The sequence below is a fragment of the Geotrypetes seraphini genome, chromosome 2, assembly GCF_902459505.1.
Source record: "Geotrypetes seraphini chromosome 2, aGeoSer1.1, whole genome shotgun sequence".
Classification (NCBI taxonomy): Eukaryota; Metazoa; Chordata; class Amphibia; order Gymnophiona; family Dermophiidae; genus Geotrypetes; species Geotrypetes seraphini.
In genome coordinates this window covers 334,020,726-334,046,747 of record NC_047085.1, presented here as the reverse complement: position 1 = coordinate 334,046,747, position 26,022 = coordinate 334,020,726, and the positions used below count along the sequence as shown (strand labels likewise).

Genomic DNA, 26,022 nt, shown 5'->3' with positions numbered 1-26,022 from the left:
TTCTGTTTGGCAGATCCTCTACAAAGGAGTTGTTAATTTCAAACCACTAAGAATGTTTCACTTCTGAATCATTGGCTGTGTCTGAAATTTTTAGTTTTGAAAGAGCAGTGTATTCAGTAACCAAGAACATTTACATTTGCAAATATACAGTATAGACCGCTTGTCCAAATGTATCTTTTTTCTCTCTTTTAGGATATAGGCTTATCATATATCAATCATCTAGTGGAGAAAGGGGACTGTGAACTGGCTGCACGGTAATCTATTAAGATCATGCTCTTTGTTTATGCAATTGCTTACATTAAGAAATGATCACACTGGACGGTTTTACCTTTGGACAAAATGGCGGCTGCAGTACAAAGTTATGATGCCTGAGGACACATCTCCCTAAAACCACTCGCTTTATATTTAAGGGAGCTGCTTAAAGGCCCAATTTACATAGGTCATAGAAAGGAGAATTGAGACATCCAGTGGGCCATGTTCAATTCCATTTGCATTTTACAAAAGTATAGCTTTTTCTAAAATGCCAAGAAGGATGCCAACTATTTGCTGGCACATTCTACAGGAGCAGTGAGTAAAATAAAAAACAACAATAGAAGAGCTCAGGATGCTTATTTTTTTTATTTATTTATTTTACTCACTGCTCCTGTAGAATGTGCCAGCAAATAGTTGGCATCATTCTTGGTATTTGGCTGCAGCAACAATATAACAAATCTGAAGTCTGGCCCACTATCTTTAAAAGGGCTTGTAGGAGCATCAACATACCCCTTTATACCACACCCCTGACAACAGCATACTGCTACTGCACCCAGAGGGTGACAGGTCAAAAGCGCGCGACGACAAAGGCGCGACGACAACCCAGCGCAGACAACTGAGCGCAAGGCGGAAGCGCGCCGAAGAAAAACAGTATTTTAAAGGGCTCCGATGGGGGGTGTGGGGGGGAACCCCCCCACTTTACTTAACAGAGATCGCGCCGGTGTTGTGGGGGGTTTGGGGGGCTGTAACCCCCCACATTATACTGAAAACTTCACTTTTTCCCTAAAAAAGAGGGAAAAAGTTAAGTTTCCAGTAAATGAGGGGGTTACAACCCCCCAAACCCCCCACAACGCCGGCGCGATCTCTATTAAGCAAATGTCTGCGCTGGGTTGTCGTCGCGCCTTTGTCGTCGCGCGCTTTTGTCTATGAACCCACCCAGAGGATGCCACACATATAATAATAACATAGTAACATAGTAGATGACGGCAGATAAAGACCCAAATGGTCCATCCAGTCTGCCCAACCTGATTCAATTTAAATTTTTTCTTCTTCTTCTTAGCTATTTAATGTGCATAATTATGCATTTTTATAAAAACAGCAACAAAAAAGAAGGCTAAAGCCACCACAAAAAATAAACCAAGCAAAAAAAGTGATAGCACACACTAAAGTATGAGAATGATTTGGGAGTATCTAAAAATATACTGCAAATAATCAAATATAAACCTAGAATTTTTTTGTCCAAAAGAAGTGGACTAAAATGGGTGTGTCTGTTTATATTCGAGCTTATCATCTCAATGACCAGCATTTTTCTTCAACCACACTCTGTTCTCCTACACTAGTCCTCATCACCATTGCCTCCAACCCCCTCATAACAACTGGCATTTCTTTGTGAAACCCACTCCCCCTCCCCTGACTCTGATGCCAAAGTCACAGCAGTCAACATTTCCTACTTCCAGCTTTTTCAGCATGTGCCAAGGAAGCAAATGCCAGTAAATGAAGAGTTGATTATCAGATGATTGGGAGAGGGGGGAAATGTTGATTTGATGTGGCAGTGGCATCGGAGTTGGGGGATTTTAGAAAGAAATGTTGCTTGCTGCGAAGAGGTTGGAGGTGGGGATGTGGGCTGCTATGGGCTGGTGTCAGTGTTGGAGAACCCCAGCAAATGCCAATAAGCGAAGAGCTGATTATTGGATGATTAGAGAGGGGACAGAATGTTGGTTACTATAGCGGTGGCATTGGAGTAGAGGGGGAGGGGGGTCGTAAAGAAATGTTGGTTGCTGCGAGGAGGCTGGGGATGGGAAATGTTGTCTGCTTTGCTGGTGTCAGTGTCAGGGGGATCCCAGGGGTGGGGGGAAGGAGGAAGGGAAGAGAAGAGGAGTGTTGGTCTGGGGGAGGGGAGAACATAGAGATACAGAAGAGTAGGGCCAGACAGAATATAACCCCCCCCACACACACACACACACATCATTTGGGGGGGGAAACTGTTATATCGGTTTATACTCAGGTTTATATGCAAATATATATGGTATATTAAAATCACAAAGAGTGAAGTGTACAGCTGGATCAGCAAACAAAGTGATGTACTACTGGACCCGACATGGACTGTGTTTCAGCAAACAATACCTTCCTCAGTTGTTCCAGCTGTATACCTTTCTCATTGTGATTTTTTTTGTGGTTTTTAATATATATTTTTATATTTTATTTACTCCTGAGTCATATTCATATTGAGTGCGCAGTTGTACGATTTTTTTTGTTTGGCATTTTTATAAGAGCCATTTCCACATTGTAAAACATGCTTTACACACAGAGCAGATTTTTGAAATTGCCTCCAGTGAATATTGATGAAACTTTCTGCATATGATGACATAGTTTTGTAGGGTAAATAGGTCTGACTATGGTGTGCAGGATGTGCAGGGGTTATTGTGTATATATCCTCAGTTCCAGGCCCATTAGCCCTCCCTGATATACTGGCAACAGAGACTGATAGTAATTTATTTATCTTGGCTAGTAAATACAGATATATCGTATATACTCTAAGTCGAAACCCCCATTTTTCCTCCCCAAAAAGAGGAAAAATGGTTGACTCGAATATAAGTCGGGGGCTTAATATTCAAGTGCCATGCCCTGCCAGGATCTGCACCCAGTGCCCCCTCCATCACGTCCTCCCCTGCAAGGTTCTGTGCTCAGCCCCCCTCCCTGCCCCCAGCCCCCTTCCCTCCCTGCCCTGCACTCAGTCCCATTCCCTTCCAGGCTGTGAACAAAGCTCCCTTCCCTTCCAGGCTCTGAATACTGTCCCCCCTCCCTGTCAGGCTCTGAACACTGTCCCATCTTCCCTCCCTGTAACCTCTTCCCCCTTAAAAAAGCCAACCTCATCAGTGATGCCACAATGGTTTGATTGTCTTGTACGCCCCTCTGCCCTCTAACTCAGCCAGCAAATTACCGGTAACCATTCCACTTAACTTAAACCACCTGTTCGGCCAACACTAACAATTACCACCCTCCTTCACTTACCTGTTTGTTCCCTGGTGGTCCAACGTGTATCCCGTGCTGAAATCCTACAGAAGATTGTAAAGGTAAGTAGTCAGCGGCGCACCCAGGCCGGCACGCAGCAGCGAGCTTTTCGTGCTGCCGGCTGGCCCTGCATCACTCCTTGATAGGCTGCCGCGAAAACCGCAAATCCCGTGAGAACTTGCAGCAGCCTATCAAGGAGCGGTGCAGGGCCGGTCGGGAGCACAAAAAGCTCGCTCCTGCATGCCCGCCTGGGTGCACCACTGGCTACTTACCTTACAATCTTCTGGAGGATTTCAGCAGAGGATACACACTGGACCACCAGGGAACAAACAGGTATGCGAGAGAGGGAAGGAGGGAGGGTGGTAATTGTTAGTGTCAGCCGGGGCAGGAGATGGAAGGGATTCCTCCTGTCCTGGCCTAAGGCAGGCCTGCAGGAAGTCCGGGAGGGTTTCAAGTGGTCACTGGGGAATGACCTGAATATAAACCGGGACCCCATTTTTGGGCCAATTTTTGGCCCCAAAATCCCGGTTTATATTCGAGTATATACGGTAATACAAGTTATTAATAATGATTCATTTTATAATTCCTATTACTAATGTGCATTTTCTAGATCAGGCTTGTCCAAGTTCAGTCCTCAAGGTCTGTGAGTATGGGAGAGATCTGCATGCAGTGGATGCAGTGGTCTTGCATATCTTTTTCATACATATTCATTAGGGATATCCTGCAAATCTGACCTGTTTTTGCAGCCTTTGAGGACAAGCTGGTTCTCTAAACACTAATCAAAAAAACCAAAACAGAACTACTAACAGTGTTAGACAGGAAACCAGTTGAGTTGGCTCAGACTTTTAAGAAAAATAAAACCACTTATCTACCCTAAGTAGCAGAATTATAAACTCTTTACAATGTTGTGCAATTACCAGAGGAAACCCTCATAAGACGAGGCAAGCTGAAAGAGTCCAGAGGATGAGCAAGTATGATTACACTTATTGTAGATATGTATATTAATACCTGCTCTCGAACATGTGTGATGATCACATCTTCAGTGTAGGCATGACTGGTATGCGTTGATAAAACAGAATAAAAATAGCTGCCTTCCTGATGTTTTAGGCTTCCTGTTAGAGAATTGTCCTTCGTATCCTTTCTTACATGAAACTAAAGTCTGTTCAAATTGACTTTGCTTCATCCCAAGAAGGTTAGTTTCATTTAGTGACAGTTTTTCTGCATCACCTTTCATAAATATATACAACAGTTTTATGCAGTGCATTTCCTCACCAGTTAGTAAGGAAATGCTTACATATTCAACAGTGAACCTTTGTGCCCTTATCGCTCCTAGTGTCCATCTTCTCGCCTCACTTTTTCCTGTTCTGCGGCTCCCTTCCAGGGCCAGCATGTCTCTCTCTCCCCCTCCCAGGCCAGTATCTCTCTTTCTCTCCCTTCTCTTCTTTTTGCCCCCCCCTCCTTAGTTCCCCAGTATCTCTCCCTCTTTTTTCCACCACAAGTCCCAGCATCATTTGTTCAATCTCCTCCTCCCCCCCCCAAGATAGTCCTTGAACTTGCTGTAGATCACCAACAATGATAGTGCTCAAGACAGGTTGCCTTGACCAACCCACAGAGCCTTCCCTCTGCTGCATCCCGCGTGCAACAAATCGCAAGTTGCATCACAGGAGTGAGGTGCATCAGAGTGAAGGTGCTGCAGAGCTGGCTGGAGGCAGCCTGTCTTGAGCACTACCATTTGTCAGCAACCTATGTCAAGTATGAGGAAGTATGATGGGGGGAGAGTGTGAGAAATGACAGACTGTGTGGGGAGGGAGGAAAGAGAGAGAAATGCCAGGGCGCAGGAGGGGGCTGAGAACTAGTGCTTGAGAGGGAATGTGAGCTGGAGAAGGGGGCCAAATCTCATGTGACTTGGCATGTTTGCTTACAGATTTTTGCAAAAGAATAGCAACTTTCCAGTCATCCTCCCTGCTTGAGTTAGCCTCCCTACCTGCTTAGTAGCACCAGGAAGGACCCAGGGTAGGAGTCTGCCAATAGGCAGGCAGTGGGAGCACTGGAAGGCAGTGCCAGTCACAGGAGGAATCCAGGTGCCGTGAGACTGAAAGGTGTCTGAACTGTGCAAGAGGCACTGGGCTGACTTTAGAGCCAGTGTGTCAGAAGGATTGAGATCGCTGAGAAGGGTTAGGGAGAAGAGTGAGTGAGCTACTGCAAGCTGAGGTTAAAAAAAACCCCACAAAAAACTGGCAGCATTGCACGAACTACTGCACATGATAGGCAGAGCTGATTGGTTGGTGAGGGGAGGGTGTACCACATCAAACACAAGAAGCAGCGACGCACCAGAAGAACATTATATATGTATGACGGAACAAGTATCACAGCAATAGGTTCTCTAGAAAATATTGAGATGGAGAAGTCCATTAGTACAAATATTTAGTAGGGGGACATTTCTATCCTAGGGAATTTACCTAGGTAACTATTTAGTTAACAGGGTAAATTCTTTTGAAAATTCCCAATACTGACTACACACTGTATCCTTTCTTTTTTTTATGTATTTAATTTTTTAAAAATTAGATTTTCAAACAAATAAACAGCGGAAAATACAACAAAAATAACACAGTTTGATTCTTCAGTAAACCATCACCAAAATATGGTCACAATACAATAACGCCTTCAAAAAATCTTGTGCTCTGCTTTTGCATGCAGATGGTTGGCGAATCAGTCGGCCTGCCTCCAATCGCACACAGATAGGAGGGTTAGTGAATCTAGCCCTTGGCTTTATAGACCGGATCATCAACCAAAATGGAGCTCATCTCAGTTAACACTTCGTAAAACATAACACAGAGGAAAAGAAAGGAATAACCTAAATAGAGAAACAAAATAACTAGTTTCCAAATTGTTTGGAAAACAAAATGTCTTCAATGCTTTTCAAAATGATAAGAAGGAGCCAAAACTTCTTAATGAAAGCGGCAAATTGTTCTAAAGCTCTGTCAACTTGAAAGCAAAAGAATAATTAAATCTCCTGATAGATGTATTTTTACCCCTAAGGGAAGGAAAGGAGAGTTTCAGTCTTTGAGAATTTCTGGCAAGATGAGATCTATGCACATTCCAGTCCAAAGGAACAAGAGTAGTGAAAATGCCAAATAAGATCTTAAATGCAATACAAATGCATTTAAAGTGGATTTTCAACCCACTGCTGTAACTACTAAGTCACTCGATTCAAAGCATGAGCTTGCACAGTGAACATGACTCAGGGAGGAGAGATTGTTAAGAAAATAGCTAAATGAGGGTTCATGATAGGGCCCAATATAATTTGGCTCTGTAGGAAACCAGAGATCCCATTGCAGTCAATACACCAGGACAGAAATAAACTAGACTAGATGAAACATTTTTCTTTACCTTTCATCTTGTTTTATGTCTTTGTGCAGGAAGTATTCATTAAACTGTACTAGGCAGTAACAGAACTTGTTAGTAAATTGATGTGTTGATACTTTTTTAATGATCTTTGGTTTCTTCCCCCTCAGAAAATGCCAGAAGATACTTGGCAAAAACATGAAACTCTGGGAAGATGAGGTTTACAGGTTTAAAAAAATAGGACAGTTGAAGGTAAGAGTATATTGACTGATAGTAAAAAGATTTTTCTGTCTTATTACATTACATTACATTAGTGATTTCTATTCCGCGTTACCTTGCGGTTCAAGGCAGATTACATAAGAATTGTTATGATGCTATGAAATACATTCGGTGGATTACATGAGAATTGTCAAGATACTAATAAATGCCTAATGAGCGATTTTAATATTTTTTTGATTTGCTATGTAGATAGTGTTTTGGGTGAAGCTTGGGGTGGGTCTGTTTCTGTTATAGAGGTTTAATGTATTTTTTGAAGAGTAGGGTTTTTGTTTCTTTTTTGAAGGTTTTGTAGTCTGTGGTCGAGGATAGCAGATTTGTGAGTTGTCTATACAGCTTTGCTGCTCTGGTGGCTAGTAGGTTGTCGCACATTTTTCTTCGTGTGACATTTTTGGTAGGTGTGTGTGTGAAGAGTGTGAGGGTTCTCCTGTGTCTAGTTGAGGTAGATTGAGTTAGTCGGTTGTTCCAGTAGGTTGGGCTGTCTCCATGTATAGCTTTAAATAGTAGGCAGTGGAATTTGTAGTGTATTCTTGCTTGTATGGGGAGCCAGTGTGAGTCGTGGTATGCTTCTGTGATGTGGTCGTATTATTTTAGCGAGTAGATGAGTCTTAGGGCTGTGTTATACCTGGAGAAGTAGTAAGCACTGTATACTATAAATGCAGTATAGCCAATATTCAGATGATATGAATCCAGATAGTAAGCAGACCAAAGGGCTGATGCTCAAATTGTACACAGATGTGCCTACTTGCAAAAAAATTGCATTGTGATGTTTAAAGCAAATAATTTAAATGCTATGTGTGGTTAAAACATGCTATCAAATTAAAAACTTGCACCTAATTAAGGGGAGGGGGAAAAACATGCCTGACACATGCATATAGAGGTTTTTGCAATAAAGGAAGTCAGTAAAGAGTTCAAGATAAATGCAGAAAAGACTGACTTCAATGAAGTTACAGTCTCCAGGGAGTGATCAGATTTTATATATACGCTCAGAGATGTGAAACTCCAAAAGAGGAGGTATGTATCACCACCCTCGCGGTAAGAGTTCATCGTCCAGTCATTGCAAACTTTATATATATGATCACTCTCTGAGACTTGATTGGGTTTATTTTTTTTAATTTTTTCATTTCTTTATTTTCTTAGATGATTCATAAATATCTTAAATTGCAAATAGGCAAAGAAATCACTGGATTAATGAACTCTTCACTTAGCTTTTGAAAATGATTTGAGGGGTCCCAACTTGGCCCTGTTTCGAGATCTGCTTCAGGAGACCCAATAGAAATTTTCAAAATTCTTAGTTCAAAATGAACCTTAACGGGTTTGTAAATCTCCGTGATTTGCGGTCATATCACTATTGTGCTTACCACACTTTTAGCTTATGACACCTTATTTTGCCATATATTTATATAAATGACCCCTCAAAACGGATGTTACGTTTGCATGTCTAGGCTTGCATGCAGTAAATAATACAGCACAACATATTTCCTTTGCAAGAAACTGTGATGTCATATCAAAATGTCACGTTAGCAGTGTATTGAAGTAGAGGTTTTAGGTACATGCCTTGGCCTGTGACACTGTTGTGCCCTTTAAGGTACAATGGCTGCCTTGATTGACAGATCCTGGTCCATCCTTATGTTTTGTTATAATAATCTTGGTCTTATCTACCATCTTTTCTGAATAGTTTCTAACATCCTGTTTGGTTTTTTGGCTGCCACACATACTTGCTTCTGCAGTGAAGTAAGCTTTTTGTTTTTTAGATAAGATTGAAAAAATTAAACCAGCTATGCAACTTGGCATTATACCAGGATAAGCAGGCAGCATATTCTCACATGTGGGTGACATCACCAACGGAGCCCCGGTACGGACACTTTAAGAAAGTTTGTGATAGCCCGCACTGCGCATGCGCGAGTGCCTTCCCGCCCAACATAGCCGCGCGATCCCTCAGTTTCTTAGTTTCCGCGGAGCTAAGAAGTCGCTTTTCAACGGCCTTTGATCTTTTTTGTTTTTCTACTCTTGCGGTTTTCATATATATCTGTTCTTTATTTTCTTTTTTGTTTAGAAAATATTTTTTTGTTTAAAAAAAGTTAGTCATTTTTTTGCCGTCTGTGGGTTTTGGCCTGGCAGGGCCTTGTCAACCACCTCAGCCATCAAGTTTAATTTGGCTGAGGTGGTATTCCCAGCCATGTCACGTCCGCTGACCACTTTTAAAAAGTGTGGTCATTGCACTCGCAGTATTTTGCTTACAGACCCTCACAGCTGGTGCCTACAGTGTTTGGGTCCTGAACATCATGTTCAAACTTGTAAGCGCTGCTCTTCCTTGCAAAAGCGAACAATTAAAAAATGTATTTTACAACAAGAAAAGCTTTTCAGTGGCGCCATAGAAGAAGACACATCAACAACACTGTCTACCTCGAAGACACCGGCATTGAAGACTTCGACACCTCCAGCAGTGCCAACATTGTCACCGGTGTCACAGCATATCATGGCCCTCGGGTAAGCCGGCTAGAAGCCATTCCCTTTCCCATCAGGGACACAGGTCACAAAGGCATCGAGCCAATGCATGCTGACCAAGCACAAGTCCCTGCAGCGACCAGTTCCTTTATCAAGGAGTGTCTCAACATCGACATTGTCCTCTCCAGAACGTGTCACAGCACCTGTGGTACCGGCGAAGAGGCCTCAAGTACCAGTGCTCAGTCTGAGGCAAAAGCTCGATGCTTTGCTTCGGGAGGAGCTTGGGGACCGGTTTTACTTACTGCTCCCGACACTGACTCCTCCAGTGCCGGTCCAGCCTGAGCATAACACAGCCATGACTACTGACACTGTCGATGCTCCATTGGTGCTGCGCAGGGAAGGCACATGTCGATCTACCCCCAGCAACTCCAGAACACTGTCACACGTCATCATCCAAGCACTTGGACAGGACCGCTGTCAAGTCTGGGAAGGTCTCTCGCAAGAGGAAATACTCTGAGACCCTGACACTGGAATGGCACAGATCTAAGCACCGTTTCCCCTCGATGCTGCAGGACTCTGATTTACAGGACAACTCTGATCCCGATATGTCTCCATCTACCACCGATGCTGAGGATAGTCCTGCGTTGGATTCTCCCAGGCGTTCCCCGACTAGAGCTGCTTCTCTGACCGAAAAGTTGTCTTTCTCCAAGTTTATACATCAAATGGGAAAGGATCTTTCTGTGCAGTTGGAGGCTGATTCTAAATATAGTAAGGAGTATCTTGAAACCCTTGTCTATGATCAACCTCCAAAAGAGATGCTCAAACTCCCCTTGTATGAGATCCTAAGGGAGACTTTCTGGAATCACCACTTTCAGTACCGGTGGCACCTCGAAAACTGGAGTCTCTCTACAAGATTATCTCTCTCCCGGGATTTGATAAGCCTCAACTCCCTCATCAACCTCTTGTAGTGGAGTCTACTTTAAAAAAATCTGCTTCTTCTAATGTTTACACGTCGGTCCCTCCTGGTAGGGAGGGCTGTACTATGGACAAATTTGGTAGGCGGCTCTACCAGAATTCTGTGTTGGTGAATAGAGCTGTCAACTATAATTTCTACTTTTCCTGTTACTTAAAACACATCAAGCAGTTCTCGAGGTATAACAAGTACATCCCTGCCTGTAAGCTGAAAGGCTTTCAAAATCTTACTAGCACAGTTCTCCAGCTGAAGAAATACATGGTTCATTCAGCTTATGACATTTTTGAATTAACGTCCAGAGCTTCTTCCATGTCTGTGGCCATGAGGAAACTAGCATGGCTTTGGGTTTCTGATATGGTTGTGAACCGTCAGGACAGACTAGCAAACGTGCTTTGTTTGGGTGATGAGCTTTTTGGGGACTCGGCAGACACAGCAACCCAAAAGCTGTCAGCTCATGAAAATATATGGGACACCTTGGTAAAACCAAAGAAAAAGCCTCCAACATTAAGACCTTTTAAGCCTGCTTCCTCTTACCAGAGGTACTTTTCAGATAAAGCCTCGGCCACAGCACGGCCGCAGCAAAAGAAGCAGAAACAGCAATGCCTTGCTAAAGCTCAGCCTGCTGCTCCAACAAAGTCCACCCAGTCTTTTTGATGTGTTTCTAGAGAGCATAGTCTCCATCCCCTTGCTCCATCCACTTCCTCAGCCAATCAGAGGACACCTTCAGCTTTACATTCATCATTGGGATATCATCACCTCTGACCTTTGTGTGCTGCAGATCATTCTGGAAGGGTACTATCTACATTTCACTGCCCTCCCTCAGAGCATCCTCCAAAACAATCTGCTTTCGACCCTCGACAGTCCTCGCTTCTTCTTCAGGGGGTTCAATCCCTTCTTCTCCTCAATGCCATTAAAGAAGTTCTTGTAGATCAGCAAAAACAAGGATTTTACTCCTGATATTTTCTAGTGCCAAAGAAGATGGGAGGTCTGTGGCCTATCTTAGATCTAAGAGCCCTCAACAAGTTTCTGGTGAGAGAAAAATTTTGGATGCTGTCTCTAGCCACTCTGTACCCCCTCTTGGCTCACAATGATTGGCTATGCTTTCTGGATCTAAAGGAAGCCTACACTCATATCCCAATTCACCAGGACTCCTGGAAATATCTCCATTTCCAAGTGGCTTCTCGTCACTTTCAGTACAAGGTCCTACCGTTTGGCCTGGCATCTTCTCCCAGAGTCTTCACGAAGTGCCAGTGTCTTCAGGTGTTTCCCTGTCTAAGACAACTGGCTCATCAAAGACCCATCTTGTTAGGATGTTGTGCTAGCGACAAATCACACCATCCTGTTTCTCTAGAATTTGGGATTTGAGATCAACTTCCCAAGTCACAGCTTCTTCCGTCTCAAAGGCTCCAATTTATAGGAGCAATTCTCGACCCTACTCAGATGAGAGCATTCCTTCCTCAAAATTGTCAGGATGCTCTGCTTCAGCTTTATCATCAAGTGTACCAACTCCAATCCATATCAGCCAGGAAAATGATGGATCTTCTGGCCCATATGGCATCTACAGTCCATGTGACCCCTCTGACAAGACATTTCTGTGACATTGTCTCTTCGACTTGCTGCAGTGGTGGATGATTTCATCCAGTCTTTCCAGAGGTCTGCTTTTTCACATGCCTCCTCGTCAAAAGGTTTTGACCACAGATGCATCAACTTACACCTGAGGGTGCATCTGGATGGTCTACAGACTCAAGGTCATTGGTTAACCAAAGAGCGGAAGTTCCATATCAATCTTCTGGAACTCAAAGCGATTTACTACACTCCCATAGCTTTTCAGCTTCTCATAGGCAATCAAGTCCTCTTGCTTCGAACGGGCAACCAAGTAGTAATGTATTATATAAACAAACAAGGAGGCATGGGATCTCTTCTCTTTTGTCAAGAAGCTCAAAAGATTTGGCTGTGGGCAACTGCTTGGAATATCTACCTCAGAGCAGTCTACATTCAAGGGGAACAGAATTGCTTGGCAGGCAGGCTCAGCAGAATTCTTCAACCTCACGAATCGATGCTCAACTTTGCAGTTCTCCATCCAATCTTTGCTCAGTGAGGCACTCCTCAAGTGGACTTGTTTGCATCTCTCCACAACAACAAGTTGCCCCAGTTCTGCTCCAGACTTTACTCACCTCACTATCTGGAGGCAGATGCATTTCTGCTGGATTGGACACACGTGTTTCTCTATGCATTTCCACCTGCTCCTCTCATTCTCAGGACTCTTTTCAAAGTCTAGCAGGAGTCAGCCACCATGATTCTCATATCTCCTCGGTGGGCCAGGCAGCCTTGGTTCTCCCTTCTACTTCAGCTCAGTACCAGGGAGCCCATGCCTCTGCCAATATTTCCATCTCTTCTTACACAGAGTCAAGGTCCACTTCTACATCCCAACTTTCAGTCTCTACACCTGTCAAGGTTCATGTCTACATCCAAACCTTCAGTCTCTACACCTGACAGCTTGGTATCTCTCGGGCTGAATCCAGCTGATCATCACCTTTCTCAGCCTGTTCGACTTATTCTAGAAGCCTCCAGAAAACCATCCACTCAACAATGTTATCAGCAGAAGTGGACTCGTTTCTCTTCCTGATATCTTTGTCATCATTATGATCCACAATCCATATCAGTTTCACTGGTTCTGGATTACCTTCTTCATTTGTATGATTCAGGACTCAAGTCTACGTCCATTCGAGTCCATCTCAGCGCTATTACTGCTTTTCACCAACCAGTGGAGGATAAACCCTTTGGTCTCCAGATATATAAAAGGACTTTTCAATGTGAAACCACCTCTCAAGCCTCCTCCTATAGTCTGAGACTTTAATATAGTTCTTGTTAGATTGATGAAGCCTCCATTTGAACCAATGTCTATGGCTCATCTCAAATAGCTTACTTGGAAAGTTGTTTTTCTCATTTCACTTAACTTCTGCCAGAAGAGTAAGTGAACTTCAAGCATTAGTGGCAGACCCACTGTTCTCTGTGTTCCACCATGACAAAGTGGTTCTTCACACACATCCAAAATTTCTGCCGAAAGTTGTCACTGAATTTCATATCAATCAGTGTTTTTTTACTAAGCTTCACTCTCATTCAGGAGAAGCGGCTCTTCATACTCTAGATTGCAAATGAACTTTGGCCTACTATCTCAACAGAACAATGCCGTATAGAACATCTCCTCAACTTTTCATCTCCTATGATCCTAATAAGTTTGACATCCTATTTCCAGAGAACGATTTCCAACTGGTTGGCTTCCTGTATAACATTCTGTTATACTCAGGCTGGACTGCAACCGGAGAGTCATGTCACAGCCCATAAAATTAGAGCTATGGCAGCTTCTGTAGCTTTCCTTAGATCTACCCCTATTGAGGAAATATGTAAAGCTGCCACCTGGTCCTCAGTTATAAATTCTCCTCATATTACTATCTGAAATCTTATTCCAGTTGGGATGGGCACTTTGGCCAGTCAGTCATACAACATTTATTTTCCTAAAGGCCGACTCTCCCACCATTCCATTCTTGTTAGCTTGGAGGTCACCTACATGTGAGAATATGCTGCCTGCTTGTCCTGGGATAAAGCACAGTTACTTACCGTAACAGGTGTTATCCAGGGATAGCAGGTACATATTCTCACAACCCACCCACCTCCCCTGGTTGGCTTCTTAGCTGGTTTACTAACCTGAGGGACCGCCCTCTTTAGAATGCGCTGTTATTACACTGGTCTCTGCAGACAGACTTGTCCAGATGCCGTTGACCTGGACAGCAGAACATGTCAAAGCTTGCATTGGTGGCTGCAGGCTAAGACACTGTCCAAAGGATTGCCTCTCCACATTTCCTCCTCGGTGATTCTGATGACAGATGCCAGTCTTTATGGCTGAGGAGGTCATTGCGAGGGTCGCCCGGTCCAGGGACGTTGGTTACCCTCTCAGAGAAAATGATCCATCAGCAGATTGGAACTGACAGTTAATCGCCTAGCGTTGCAGTCATTCAAGAAGACCTTGGAAGGCAATGTGGCCAGGGAATTCTGCGACAACGCTACAATGGTGGCATACATCAACAGACAGGGAGTCACCAAGAGTGCTCCGTTGAAACCAGAGCCTCAGTTATTGTTTCGCTGGGCAGATTCCCACCTTGAAGCTGTTTTGGCAGCGCATGTAACAGAGGTGGACAATGTGCAAGTAGAATATCTCAGTAGCCAGACTATGGATCTGGAGGAGTGGCCCTTATCCTAGAGTGCTTTCAATAAAATTATAAGGCACTGGGGGAGACTGGAGTTCGATTATAATAGTGTCAGTCGCAAGAGGGCTTTTCAGTTCTTCAGCCGCAAAGTAGAGCCAGGAAACACCAGCATAGATTCCTTGATTCAGCCATAGCCAACAAAGGAACAGTTGTACATTTTCCCCCTGTGGCCAAAGATAGACTGGAAGAATAGCAACTCATCAAGGGATGGTGATTTTCCTGGCCCCAGATTGACCATGCCACCCATGATACATGGATCTAGTTTAGCTACAGCAGGACAAGTGCCTCAAACTACTACTTCACCCAGCACTGCTCACATAGGATCCAATTGGCCTGGAGAGCTCAGAATGCTTTGGGCTTTCAACATGGCTCTTGAGCTCTCAGCTCTAAGGAAGAAAGATTACTTGTAGGGGGTCAGCTATTCTATGATCTAAGAAGCCAACTATGATTGCAGTCTATACTAAGGCTTAAAAGATCTTAAAGCGCTGATGTGTGGAACAGAAGGTAAAGCCTTTTAGGGCTCCGGTTTCCTTGGTCTTATCATTTATTCATGACAATCTCAAACAGGACTTAGCACTTGACTCCCTCAAGGTACAGGTAGCAAGTCTCTTGTGTTTAGGGCTCGACTGGAGAAGGGCTCTTTGTCTTCCCATCCAGATGTGTCCAGGTTTCTGAAGGGAACGGTGTGATTGCATCCTCCCATGCGACAACCATTTCCAATGTGGAATTTTAAATTTTGCTCTCAGTAAAGTCCCATACAAGCTTTTACAAGAGATATTGCTCAGTTTCCTGATAACTATAGCCTCAGTAAGAAGAATCTCGGAGCTTCAGACTCTTTCATGTAGAGAGTGGTTCCTCATATTTATAGAAGCTGGTATGTCTTTTCGCACAGTGCCGCCTTTTCTGCTAAAAATTATATCAACAGTCCATGTCAATTAGGAGATCCGACTGCCGGCATTTCAGGCTAAAGGCATAAAGAAAAAGGACAACATTTTAGTGTTATTGGAAGTGAGGAGAGTTCTTCTCCATTATCTAGCGGTGACGAATTATTTTCATCTTTCAGATGAATTTTTTGTTCTCACCAGTCCTGGCAGACTGGGAAAGCCAGCCTCTAAGGCTCCTATTTCCAGATGGTTCTATATGACTATTTCATCTGCGTACATTAGCTGTGGTAAACAGTCGCCAATCTCTTTACTAACAAAAGAGAAGATTAGGTTCTTACCTCGATAATCTTCTTTCCATTATAAAGAGATGTGTTGCAGTACCTTCCAATTAAACAAATACCATAAATAGATTGTAACCTACCCTCTCTAACTGCATTCCATATGTATTTTTCATACAGTTCTTCACTGTCAGTTTAATTTCCATCCTATAAGTTCACATAGAATTTTTCTTTTTTCAACCATCTTTATTTTCTCTTCTTTATTAATTTCCAGGTACTTTAGTTAGATTGTGAGCCTTCGGGACAGTAAGGGAATTTTTAAGTACCTTCTTACTTCTCATTTATAATCTTAATGTATATTTTCTTCAAACCGCTTAGAACCTAACGGATGTAGCGGTATATAAGAAATAAATTACATTACATTACATTACATTTAGAGGATTTTCTACATATTAAATGGCATTTTGAGTAGAATATGCTAATGGCATAAGATTTTTTTTAGGTAGGGGGAGCAAGTAATTCAGGCTCCCTTGTAAGAATTAATGTTACTGGAGCTTCATAATTTACGTTCTATAATTTCTTGTATGTTCTGTTTCTGAAAAATAAACTATATTTGACTAGGTTTTCTTAAAAATATTTGCTTATTATTTACTGTTATTTGTTGATTGAGTTTTAAAAAATTAAGGTCCCCTTTTACAAAGCCATGCAGCAAATGCTCTCTCACTCAGCATTTACAGTGCTGACCCGCTCTGCCAGCTTTTGATAAAAACGCAGAGCCTGGAGATATTTAGCATTTTTGTTCAGAATGGTCTGCACACCAGAGGATAGCCAATTTTGGTTCCCACCATTGCTTTCACAGAACTGATGCATACACTTTTATTAGTATAATCAAATAATTAGAGTAAAACCATATTTTGCTTTCATTTAGGCAATTAGCCAATATTTGCCTAGAGGGGATCTACGCCTGAGACCTGCAATTTATGAAATGATCCTTGATGAGTTTTTGAAGAGTGATTATGAGGTACTGTATATCACATCATTAGAAAAGACTTGTTAAAAGAAATAAGGAGCCCTTTTACTAAGCTGCAGCATAAAGTGACCTCGGCATTCCCTTTTGTGGGGTTTTCCCACATTCTAAGGTCATTTTTACCACAGCTATAAAATGACCTATTTCTATTTTTTTGTATTAATGGTCATGTGCAATACTCCCTCTAAGGATTTGCCAGGTGTGTGCAAATTTTACTCATGGGAGCAACAAGTTCTACTTTTTTTTTTCATGTGAGCAACAAGTTCTAAAAACCAACAGTTTTCTAGATTTGCAAGTATTTTTGTGAGTTACCATATAAAATCTGTACGCAACACCTAGAATGTATGAGCAATTGTTCACAGGCTCAGTTTAGAGCAGTGGTCCCCCAACCATATTCTGGATGACCACCAGGCCAATCGGGTTTTCAGGCTAGCCCTAATGAATATGTATGAGAGAGATTTGCCTATAATGGAAGTAACAGGCATGCAAATCTGCTCCATGCATATTCATTAGGGCTATCCTGAAAACCCAATTGGCCTGGTGGTCCTCCAGGACAGGTTATGTGCTATGTTACCATTAGTGTACAGTCATTAACAATGGGTTTTACTAAACAGCAGTAGAGGTTTCTACTATGGGCCAGCGAGTTAAATTCTCCGATGCTCATAGAATTCCTATGAGTGTCGGAGCATTTAACTCACCAGCCTGCGGTAGAAACCTCTACCGCTGTTTAGTAAAAGCAGCCCTAAAGAAATAAATTATCATGTGTGAACTTACTACCTACAAAATATTGTGTAATGGTAAGGGCTCGTATGCAATTCCTGCACTAATCAGTTAGCACGCAGTAATGCCTAACACAGCTTAGTAAAAGAGCCCCTAAGTGTAGAGCCTCCCCTGACATAATTTCTAATAAGAACGTAAGCATTGCCTCTGCTGGGTCAGACCAGGGGTCCATCGTGCCCAGCAGTCCGCTCCCGCGGCAGCCCCCCAGGTTCCATGACCTGTAAGTGATCCTTTACCTAAACCTTTTATTCCCTCCCTAATCATTTAATATTCTGTATAGTAACCCTCTATCTATACCCTTCAGTCCCCTTCTTCAGGAAATCATCCAAACCCTTTTTTGAAACCCAATATTGTACTCTGTCCTACCACCTCTTCTGGAAGCGCATTCCAGGTGTCCACCACCCTCTGAGTGAAGAAGAACTTCCTAGCATTTGTTCTGAATCTGTCTCCTTTCAATTTTTCTGAATGCCCTCTTGTTTTTGTTTTCCCTGCTAATCTGAAGAATCTGTCCCTCTCCACCTTCTCTATGCCTTTCATGATCTTATAAGTCTCTATCATGTCCCCTCTAAGTCTCCACTTTTCCAGGGAAAAGAGCCCTAGCCTCTCTAGCCTTTCAGCATATGAAAGGTTTTCCATGCCTTTTATCATCCTTGTTGCTCTTTTCTGGACTCTCTCGAGCATCGCCATATCCTTCTTAAGGTACAGCGACCAGTATTGGATACAGTACTCCAGATGCGGGCGCACCATCGCTCGATACAGTGGCAGTATAACTTCCTTCGTTCTGGTAGTGATACCTTTTTTGATAATGCCCAACATTTTGATAATGCCCAGCCTTCTTTGAGGCTGCTGCGCATTGTGCTGCCGGCTTCATTGTTTTATCCACCAAAGCCCCAAGTCCTTTTCTTGGTTGCCTTCCCCCCAGTACCATCCCTCCCCCTGATATTTTTTTTCTTCCTTGTTATTTTCCCTTGTGTTTCATTCTTCTTTCTGTCCCCTTCCTGACCTGACTCCTGATTTTTGTCCCTTTTGTCTTCCCCTTGTGGTATGTTCTTATTGTCCTCCTTTTGTTCCTTCTCTTCATCTTGCTCCATTTTGACTTCCCCTTGTAGTACACTCCTCCTATCCTCTTGTTTTGTCTGGTTCCCTTGTTTTTTTCAGCTCCTGTTGTGTGCCATTTGTGTCTTCCCAGCATTTTTCCCACTCAGTATATTCGTGGGATACTTTCTTCCGAATCATCGACACCTGATCGACTGTCGGCTTTTCCCTCCTTCTTAGTTTAAAGCTTGCTCTATTCCTCTCCTGACGTTGTTTGCTAGTAGTCTAGTTCCCGCCTTGCTCAGGTGTAGTCCATCTCTCCTGAAGAGCTTGTTCTTGCCCCAGAATGTTGTCCAGTTCCTCACGAAGTGAAATCCCTCTTCCTCACACCATCTCCTCATCCACGCATTTATTGATTGTAGTTCCGTCTGTCTCTTCACATCAGCCCTTGGTACTGGCAGGATCTCCGAGAACGCTATCTTCTGAGTCCTCATCTTCAGCTTTCTTCCTAAGATCTTGAACTGTTCAGTGAGTGCATTCCTGCTGTAGTCTCTCCTGGTGACATCATTCGTCCCGACATGGACTATCACTGCCGTCTCTTCCGTCTCTGCTCCTTCCAGGATTCTTTCAATTCTGTCTACGATGTCCTTAGTTCTTGCTCCTGGGAGACAGGTCACTAGCCGATCCTCTCTCCCTCCTGCTGTATGACTGTCCACTTGTCTTAGGATTGAGTCTCCCACCAGGATTGCAGGTTTCCCCTTTTTCAGCTTCCGCTGCGGTCGCAGGTCCGTGTCCTTGGTGCGCTTCGTTTCTTCTCCCTCTAGGCACTGGTAGAATCTTGCCTCTTCCTGTGAGATTCCTCTGTGGGTTCCTTCTGCCTTGGTGTCAGATGGTTCTTGTCCTCCGTTTAGTGTATCTTCCTTGTTCCTGCGCGGCTCATGTTCTCGTTCTTCCACTCTCCTGTAGGCATCCTCAATGAACTTCTCGAGCTCCCTGACTTTGAGTTATCATAACACACCAATAAAATTCTGCCAGCTAAGAAAGGACTCTCCCACCACATGGTAGTGTGTAAACATTGACCATTCATTTTTTCAGCCTTGAGGCCATGATGACTATGGGAGTTTAAAAAAATTGCATTGTTTTGTTCTTTAATTAAAACTAAAATGAACATCACCACCCCTTGACTCTGAGGGAGGGAGGATTCAAACTGTGAACATAACCATATGACCTAATGCTGTATCTCAAAGCCTTAAGTGAATGAAGTAATTTTAAAAACGTGTTTTGTGTGTACTTATGTTCCCTTTGTGTAATATTATATATTATTTAAAAATCAGAAACCAGTGTGACATATATACAATAATATGGTAAATCAGAAGAGAGGTAAATACTTTTTTATATCAGTGTAGTACAGTATATCCCCAATCTATGGTTTCCTCATCAACCTGTTTTTTTTCAACTGTTTTTCACTCTGTGCTCGATTTAGTCCACTGTTGTAAATAGTCCTATTTATTGTGAAAAATTGGTCAGGCAGTCCTTTTTATTTATATTATGCAACACCCTCCCTCCATAGGGCTTTTCAACCCTGATAAGAGAGTGGCCTGGAGACTTGTATAACAACATGACTATTGTTCAAGCAGTGCTGGATCATCTGAAGAAAGATCCACAGAACAGGACACTGCTCAAAACTCTTGCTGAATTGTAAGTACTCATTCTCAGTATCCACGCTATACACAGACCAACCACTCTGTCAACAGAGACTATGTTACCCCTGCCATTCTCTACACTTTCAAGCTTTTAAGGGTCTGTTTACTAGAGGCTTTTTCTATTCTGTGTCTGTGAGGAAAACGTTCAGTAAATATGGTCTTTAATATTCCACCTTACTTTTCTGATGTCATTTATTTACGATGTTTAGTGGTTATTTTCCTGCATTCAAGGCAGAATTAATCCTTTGTTGGGTCCAAGGTGAACAAGTGTGTTGGGTTCCATCCCTTAATAGGACCAAAAAAAAGTCTTGTTTGATTAAGGGCTTTGATGCCAGAATGAATAAAGATTTTAAAAAGAATGAAGAATGGCATGAAGGTAAAGTTGGCTTGAGAGGAGGGGGAAACCTGTTACTATTCCAGAGCTATAGGGAGCAGTCAGTTGGGTTTGCCTGAGGTAAGTGAAATTTTCAGGAGAGGATGTTGGGGCAGGTTGAGCATGACAGGTGTTACATGGCCTGTGAGCTCCATCATGCTTCTCTCAGTAATGCTATTGAGATTTGAGGAGAGGAGAGCTTGAATGAAGGAGCCCCCCTCCCCATTTTGTTTTAAGATTCAGTCTTTGAGAGATTGCTTTTGAGGATGAAAGCTTAGTAAGTGGGTATTTTTGCTATTTTATTTGCAAGATAAGTTTGGTGAAGGTATCAGCTCTTAATTTTACAAGTGATGGCCCTAGCTTGTTAAAGGAGCCAGATCTGGGAAGGGGGGATGATCTTTCTAGCATCACATCCTTGATGAATTTCCTGAGGGAGGGAACTCATCCATCCTTCCAGGAGGCCAGTTTACCCCTCATGATTCATTTGACCAGAAAGATTTTGGAACTGCAGGTTCTATCTTGCAGGAATTCTTGACTAGTGTTCTTGAAGGAAGGTGCAACTATTCTGGCGATACATTTCTTTTATCCAAAGGTAGTGGCCACTTTCCATGTGTACTGTTATTTGAATATTTAAACTGCTGTAATTGTCTTTTGCCTATATCTGGCTTATTCTTGGGCAAATTTCTTTAAAAAGGCAGTAAATAAATCCTTATAAATAAGTACATCTGAACAATTAGTCTTTCTGCCAGCCTTCAAGAAGAAGGATGCTACAAAGTAGTTTTCAGATGTCCACAGGACACTCCTTTGGTATCCTAAAGTGATCAATTGATTCTGTAAATTGAATCATCTTTTTAAGTTCACTTGTAGTAGGAGAGGAAAAGCGGAGTCACTCAGCTGCTGGATCCAGAAGGACATAGGATCAACATATTTCAAAAGGTTTAGAGAAGGGGTGTCCAACCTGCAGCCCCTTGAAGTATTTTGTGCGGCCCCGGTCGAGGGCGATGCAGTGTTTTCCTCTGCTGCCCCCAGGTGTTTATCATCTTGCCAGCTCCCTCCTGTGTCTTGCTGCAGCGTTTGAAAGTTTGTGTGGCCCCAGAAACATTTTTTCAGCCAATGCGGCCCAGTGAAGCCAAAAGGTTGGACACCCCTGGTTTAGAGCTTTCCATTAGCCTTTAGACACATTCTACCAAAGTGCAGTTCACTTCTTGGACTTAGCAGAGGCTGGTGCTGCCAGCAGAGATTAGCAGGGTGGGTGCATGAACCTCTTTGCATTCCTCCATGAAACATAAGCTTCAGGCTAGGGACAGTGCCAGTTTTGAAGTTAGCATTGAGAGCAGGCCTGACAGTTTTCTGCCCAATCTGAAGGATTGACGGGTCATTTTTTGCACTAAAATTGTTGCCATGGCAGCCATCTTGGATTTCCCAATCTTTAAAATAAAAGCCTGATTTGGCTCAAAATTGGTCTAGATGGACTCCTTGGGCCAGGATATCTCATATATGTCTCAGGATGTCTCATGTATCCGAATTGATGTGGAAGGGCAATAAGAAGGAGAAATTTGTCTTTACTTAGAAATTTCCTTTCCTTGAATCATGCTAGACTAGTCCATTGCCTGCCTGGTGTATGTATTTACCTATCGTTCCAGTAGGTCCTGTATGTTTTAATGTATGTTACCGTATTTTACTATTACAGTGGTACCTTGGATTACGAGCATAATCCATTCCAGGAGCATGCTCGTAATCCAAAATGCTTGTTTATCAAAGCGAGTTTCCCCATAGGAAATAATGGAAACTCACTTTGATATGTTCCCCCCCCCCCCGAGGCCAGCAGCGCTGCTCCCCCCCCCCCACGAGAACCGGCATTGCTCCCCCTGAAGGCCCCCCCCCGCGAACCAGCACCCTCCCCCCCCACGATCCAGCATCCCCGCCGCCATCGGGCACCCCCCCGCCGCGATCTGAGGTCCCCCCAACCCACCCGAACTCTCTTCTTACTTTAGTGTAGCCTCCGCACCGGCACCAGCATGTCCTGGGCATTGGTGCCGGTGCCCGAAGATCTGCCTCCTGTGCTGGGCCTTGAGCATGCACACATGCTCAAGGCCCAGCACAGGAGGCAGATCTTCGGGCACCGGCACCAATGCACAGGACATGCTGGTGCCGGTGTGGAGGCTACATCAAAGTAAGAAGAGGGTTCGGGTGGGTTGGGGGGACCTCAGGTCGCAGCGGGGGGGTGCCCGATGGCGGCGGGGGGGTGCCGGATCGCGGGGGGGAGGGTGCCGGTTTGCAGGGGGGGGGGCGCTCGCAAATCGAGGCGCGCTCGGTTTCTGAGGTGTCGATTTTGCGAATGTTTTGCTCTTCTTGCAAAACACTCGCAAACCGGTGCACTCGTAAACCGAGGTACCACTGTATATATAAACCGCTTAGAAGACTGATAGGTGGTATATCAAATTTTTATGAAACTTGAAACTTCTTATGTTCATTATTTTTCTAAAAGAGCCAATTTTTTGGCAGAAATTTAATTTTTCTTTTCTTTGTGGTGGCCTGTAGCTTCATTGCTAGCTGGGATAGCTTTATCAGTTTTCGAGGTCTTTGTGTGTCCTTGGGTCTTTGTACAGGCATACTAGAGTTTTATCAGGCTGCATGGGCCTCTTTTTTAAGTTATTTATACTTTTAATCAATTTGCAAGCACTTAAACTTGATACAGTAACCCGGATCAAACACTCAAGGAAAAGAAGATAATTTTTCTTAATAACAAGAAATAGGAAAAAAAATGTTTACCTCCTTAGACCACTATAATAAAAAAGGAGTTATTAAATCATCAGGAGAACAAAATGAAAATAGGAAATAGTCTTATATGAAAAAAAGCAATAGACTGATTCTAACAAGCTATAATCAAATGTCACACTTTAGTTGACTGTGTAACTCCAGAGATCTTCTTCATATCTAGGCAGGTCTTGATGTTGTGGTTCAAAAAATACATATTTCAACCCGATATTTTACAACACATTTACATGGATATGCCAATAAAAAAGAGGCTCCCAAAGACCTGGGGCTCCTTTTACAAAGGTGCGCTAGTGTTTTTAGCACACGTACCAGATTAGCGCGCGCTACCCGAAAAATTACCGCCTGCTCAAGAGGAGGCGGTAGCGGCTAGCGCGTGCGGCATTTTAGCACGCGCTATTCCGTGCGTTAAGGCCCTAACGCACCTTCGTAAAAGGAGCCCCTGGTCTCTTCTCTTAAAGCCAAGAACAATTTCCTCCTTTCTTGTATAGATTTTGTTACATTTGGATAAATCCAGATCATCTGGCCACAAAACAATATTTGTGAATTATGAGAAAACTGTTTGAGAACCAAATTAAGATCACTTTCAAACACAAATGATACAAGGAGCATGGATCTATTCGAGACTTCAGATAATGAGTCCTTCAATACAGCCGACAAATCTTGCAACATATTCTCATTCAATTGAGTCTGAATTCCAGTTTCTGAAGGTATTCCTAATTTTTTTGAAGAACTGGCAAATATACCTTATTCAATGGAGGAATATTTAAGGAGGAAAATTTCAAAATCTCAACAAGGTATTTAAAAAAAAAATGCCACAGGGATCATTCTCTCAGCTTTAGGAAAATTCAAAACTCAGATTTAATCTTCTCTTGAAGTTCTCTATTTGTTAAATTTTTTGCTGTATTTTATTATTATGCTTCATAAGATCTGACATTGAATCTAAGTTCCTTGATATCTCCTTTCCCTCACACACACCTCCCCTATTTTTATGAAGCCACGTTAGGCTTTTTTTATTGGCAGCTGTGGTGGTATTAGCTCTAACACTTATAGGAATTCTATAAGCATCGGAACTAATACCTCCGCGGCTGGTGATAAAAAAAAGTCTAATGCGGCTTCATAAAAGGAGGGGATTAATCTGTTCTGAATACTTTAAATGCTCTTGCTTAATGGATGCCATGGTTTGTAATAAAAAAATCAACTCTTCTTACTAATAATATAGTTTCTTGGGTTGATTTAGTTAAGGTATCATTTAGTCCTTGAATTGCCTTCCAAATAATGTCCAGAGTAACCACTGTGGAACCTTTAACAGCTATTCCATGTATACAACCATCCTGATCGTCATTCGGCTTAGTGAGTCTGACTCTGTCACTCGATGTCTCAACTGTAGAATCTTCCACAGCAGGAGAGACTGTAGCCTGTATTTGCAACACAGCTGGACACGGTGGAGGGTGAATCGCCGAGGGAGACAACAAAGCATCTAGTCTCAAGGCCAAAGAAGCTCCCTCTTCAAAATTACCAGCAGGACTGCCTCCCGGCATTTTGCTTGAAAGTTTGACCGCAAAGCGATTGAGGGACTGTTGAGAAGGAGAGCATATCTGTGAGGGCAGTAGCGATGGCATTGCTTTCTCACTTCCTTTACATTTTGAATGAGACATTTTTTCCCCTAAACAAGATCAAATAGAACTTCTCTCAAACAGGTTTCCCCGTCCAAACTCCTACAACAGGTCAGTCAACCATCCTGACAGACCCCTCTGCATGGGACTCTTTAAAGGGTGGTGTCATCAAACCAGTGGTTCTCTGTTTCTATTTGCTGATAGGTGAATATTAACCATGCATCTGGGATGGTCTTTCAGATAAGACAAATTTCATCTTTTGAATGTTAGTGATCAGATTTAAATAGCTTGAGATCAGAGTTTAATAAAATGGCAATTACCGTATTTTCACTGCCTTACTCAGTATGTACAGGTTTTTTTTTCTCAGCACAAAACATTCACAAAAGGCTATCAGTGCCACTGATTTTAGGCATTGACTTAAAAGAAATTGACAGTTTGAAAAGCTGCATCTCCAATTCTAAACCAGCCAAATAAAACAACCATATTTCTCATGTTCAACTCTTCCTTCTTGCTAGCATATCTATCTCTTCTTTAGATTCAGAATAAACACAGAATTTCTTTCAGAAATATTACTAGTCATCCAAGCACCAGCAAAAATGTCTGTCCTAGACCCTGAAATTCTGAAATCTAAATATCCCATTAGTTTTGCAGCACACCGAGTCAGACAACTTTATAAGTGCCAATATTTTGCTTTCTAATATTTGTAACCAGCTGAGCAGAAAGATACCAAAACTGGGGTTACAAATATTCATATTTAATTTGATTCAGCCCCAAATAGTACCTCGAATACATTATTCATGTTCAGACAAATAATTATTTAAATTCAAAATATGACTAATCTGGAGCTGCACTATGCTAAATCCTATTGATCTCTGATTTCACATTGCTGCTTTTGTTATTTGTTATGTTAGAGCTCATTGCTCATTCATTTCTGGTGTTCATATTCATCCAAAAATATTTTTCATTATTTGTATTTGGCC

The 26,022-nt window shown here is 42.7% G+C and overlaps 1 protein-coding gene across 1 annotated transcript in view; it reads left to right on the top strand.

Annotated features, from left to right (window-relative positions):
* Window positions 1–26,022, top strand: part of VPS41 (VPS41 subunit of HOPS complex) — a 401,709-nt gene that overhangs the window by 237,729 nt on the left and 137,958 nt on the right. Inside the window, exons 15-18 of the mRNA XM_033930242.1 lie at window positions 193–254; window positions 6,780–6,861; window positions 16,662–16,754; window positions 20,146–20,273. Of these exons, the coding sequence (XP_033786133.1) occupies window positions 193–254; window positions 6,780–6,861; window positions 16,662–16,754; window positions 20,146–20,273 (365 nt within the window). The remainder of the gene's footprint in view (window positions 1–192; window positions 255–6,779; window positions 6,862–16,661; window positions 16,755–20,145; window positions 20,274–26,022) is intronic.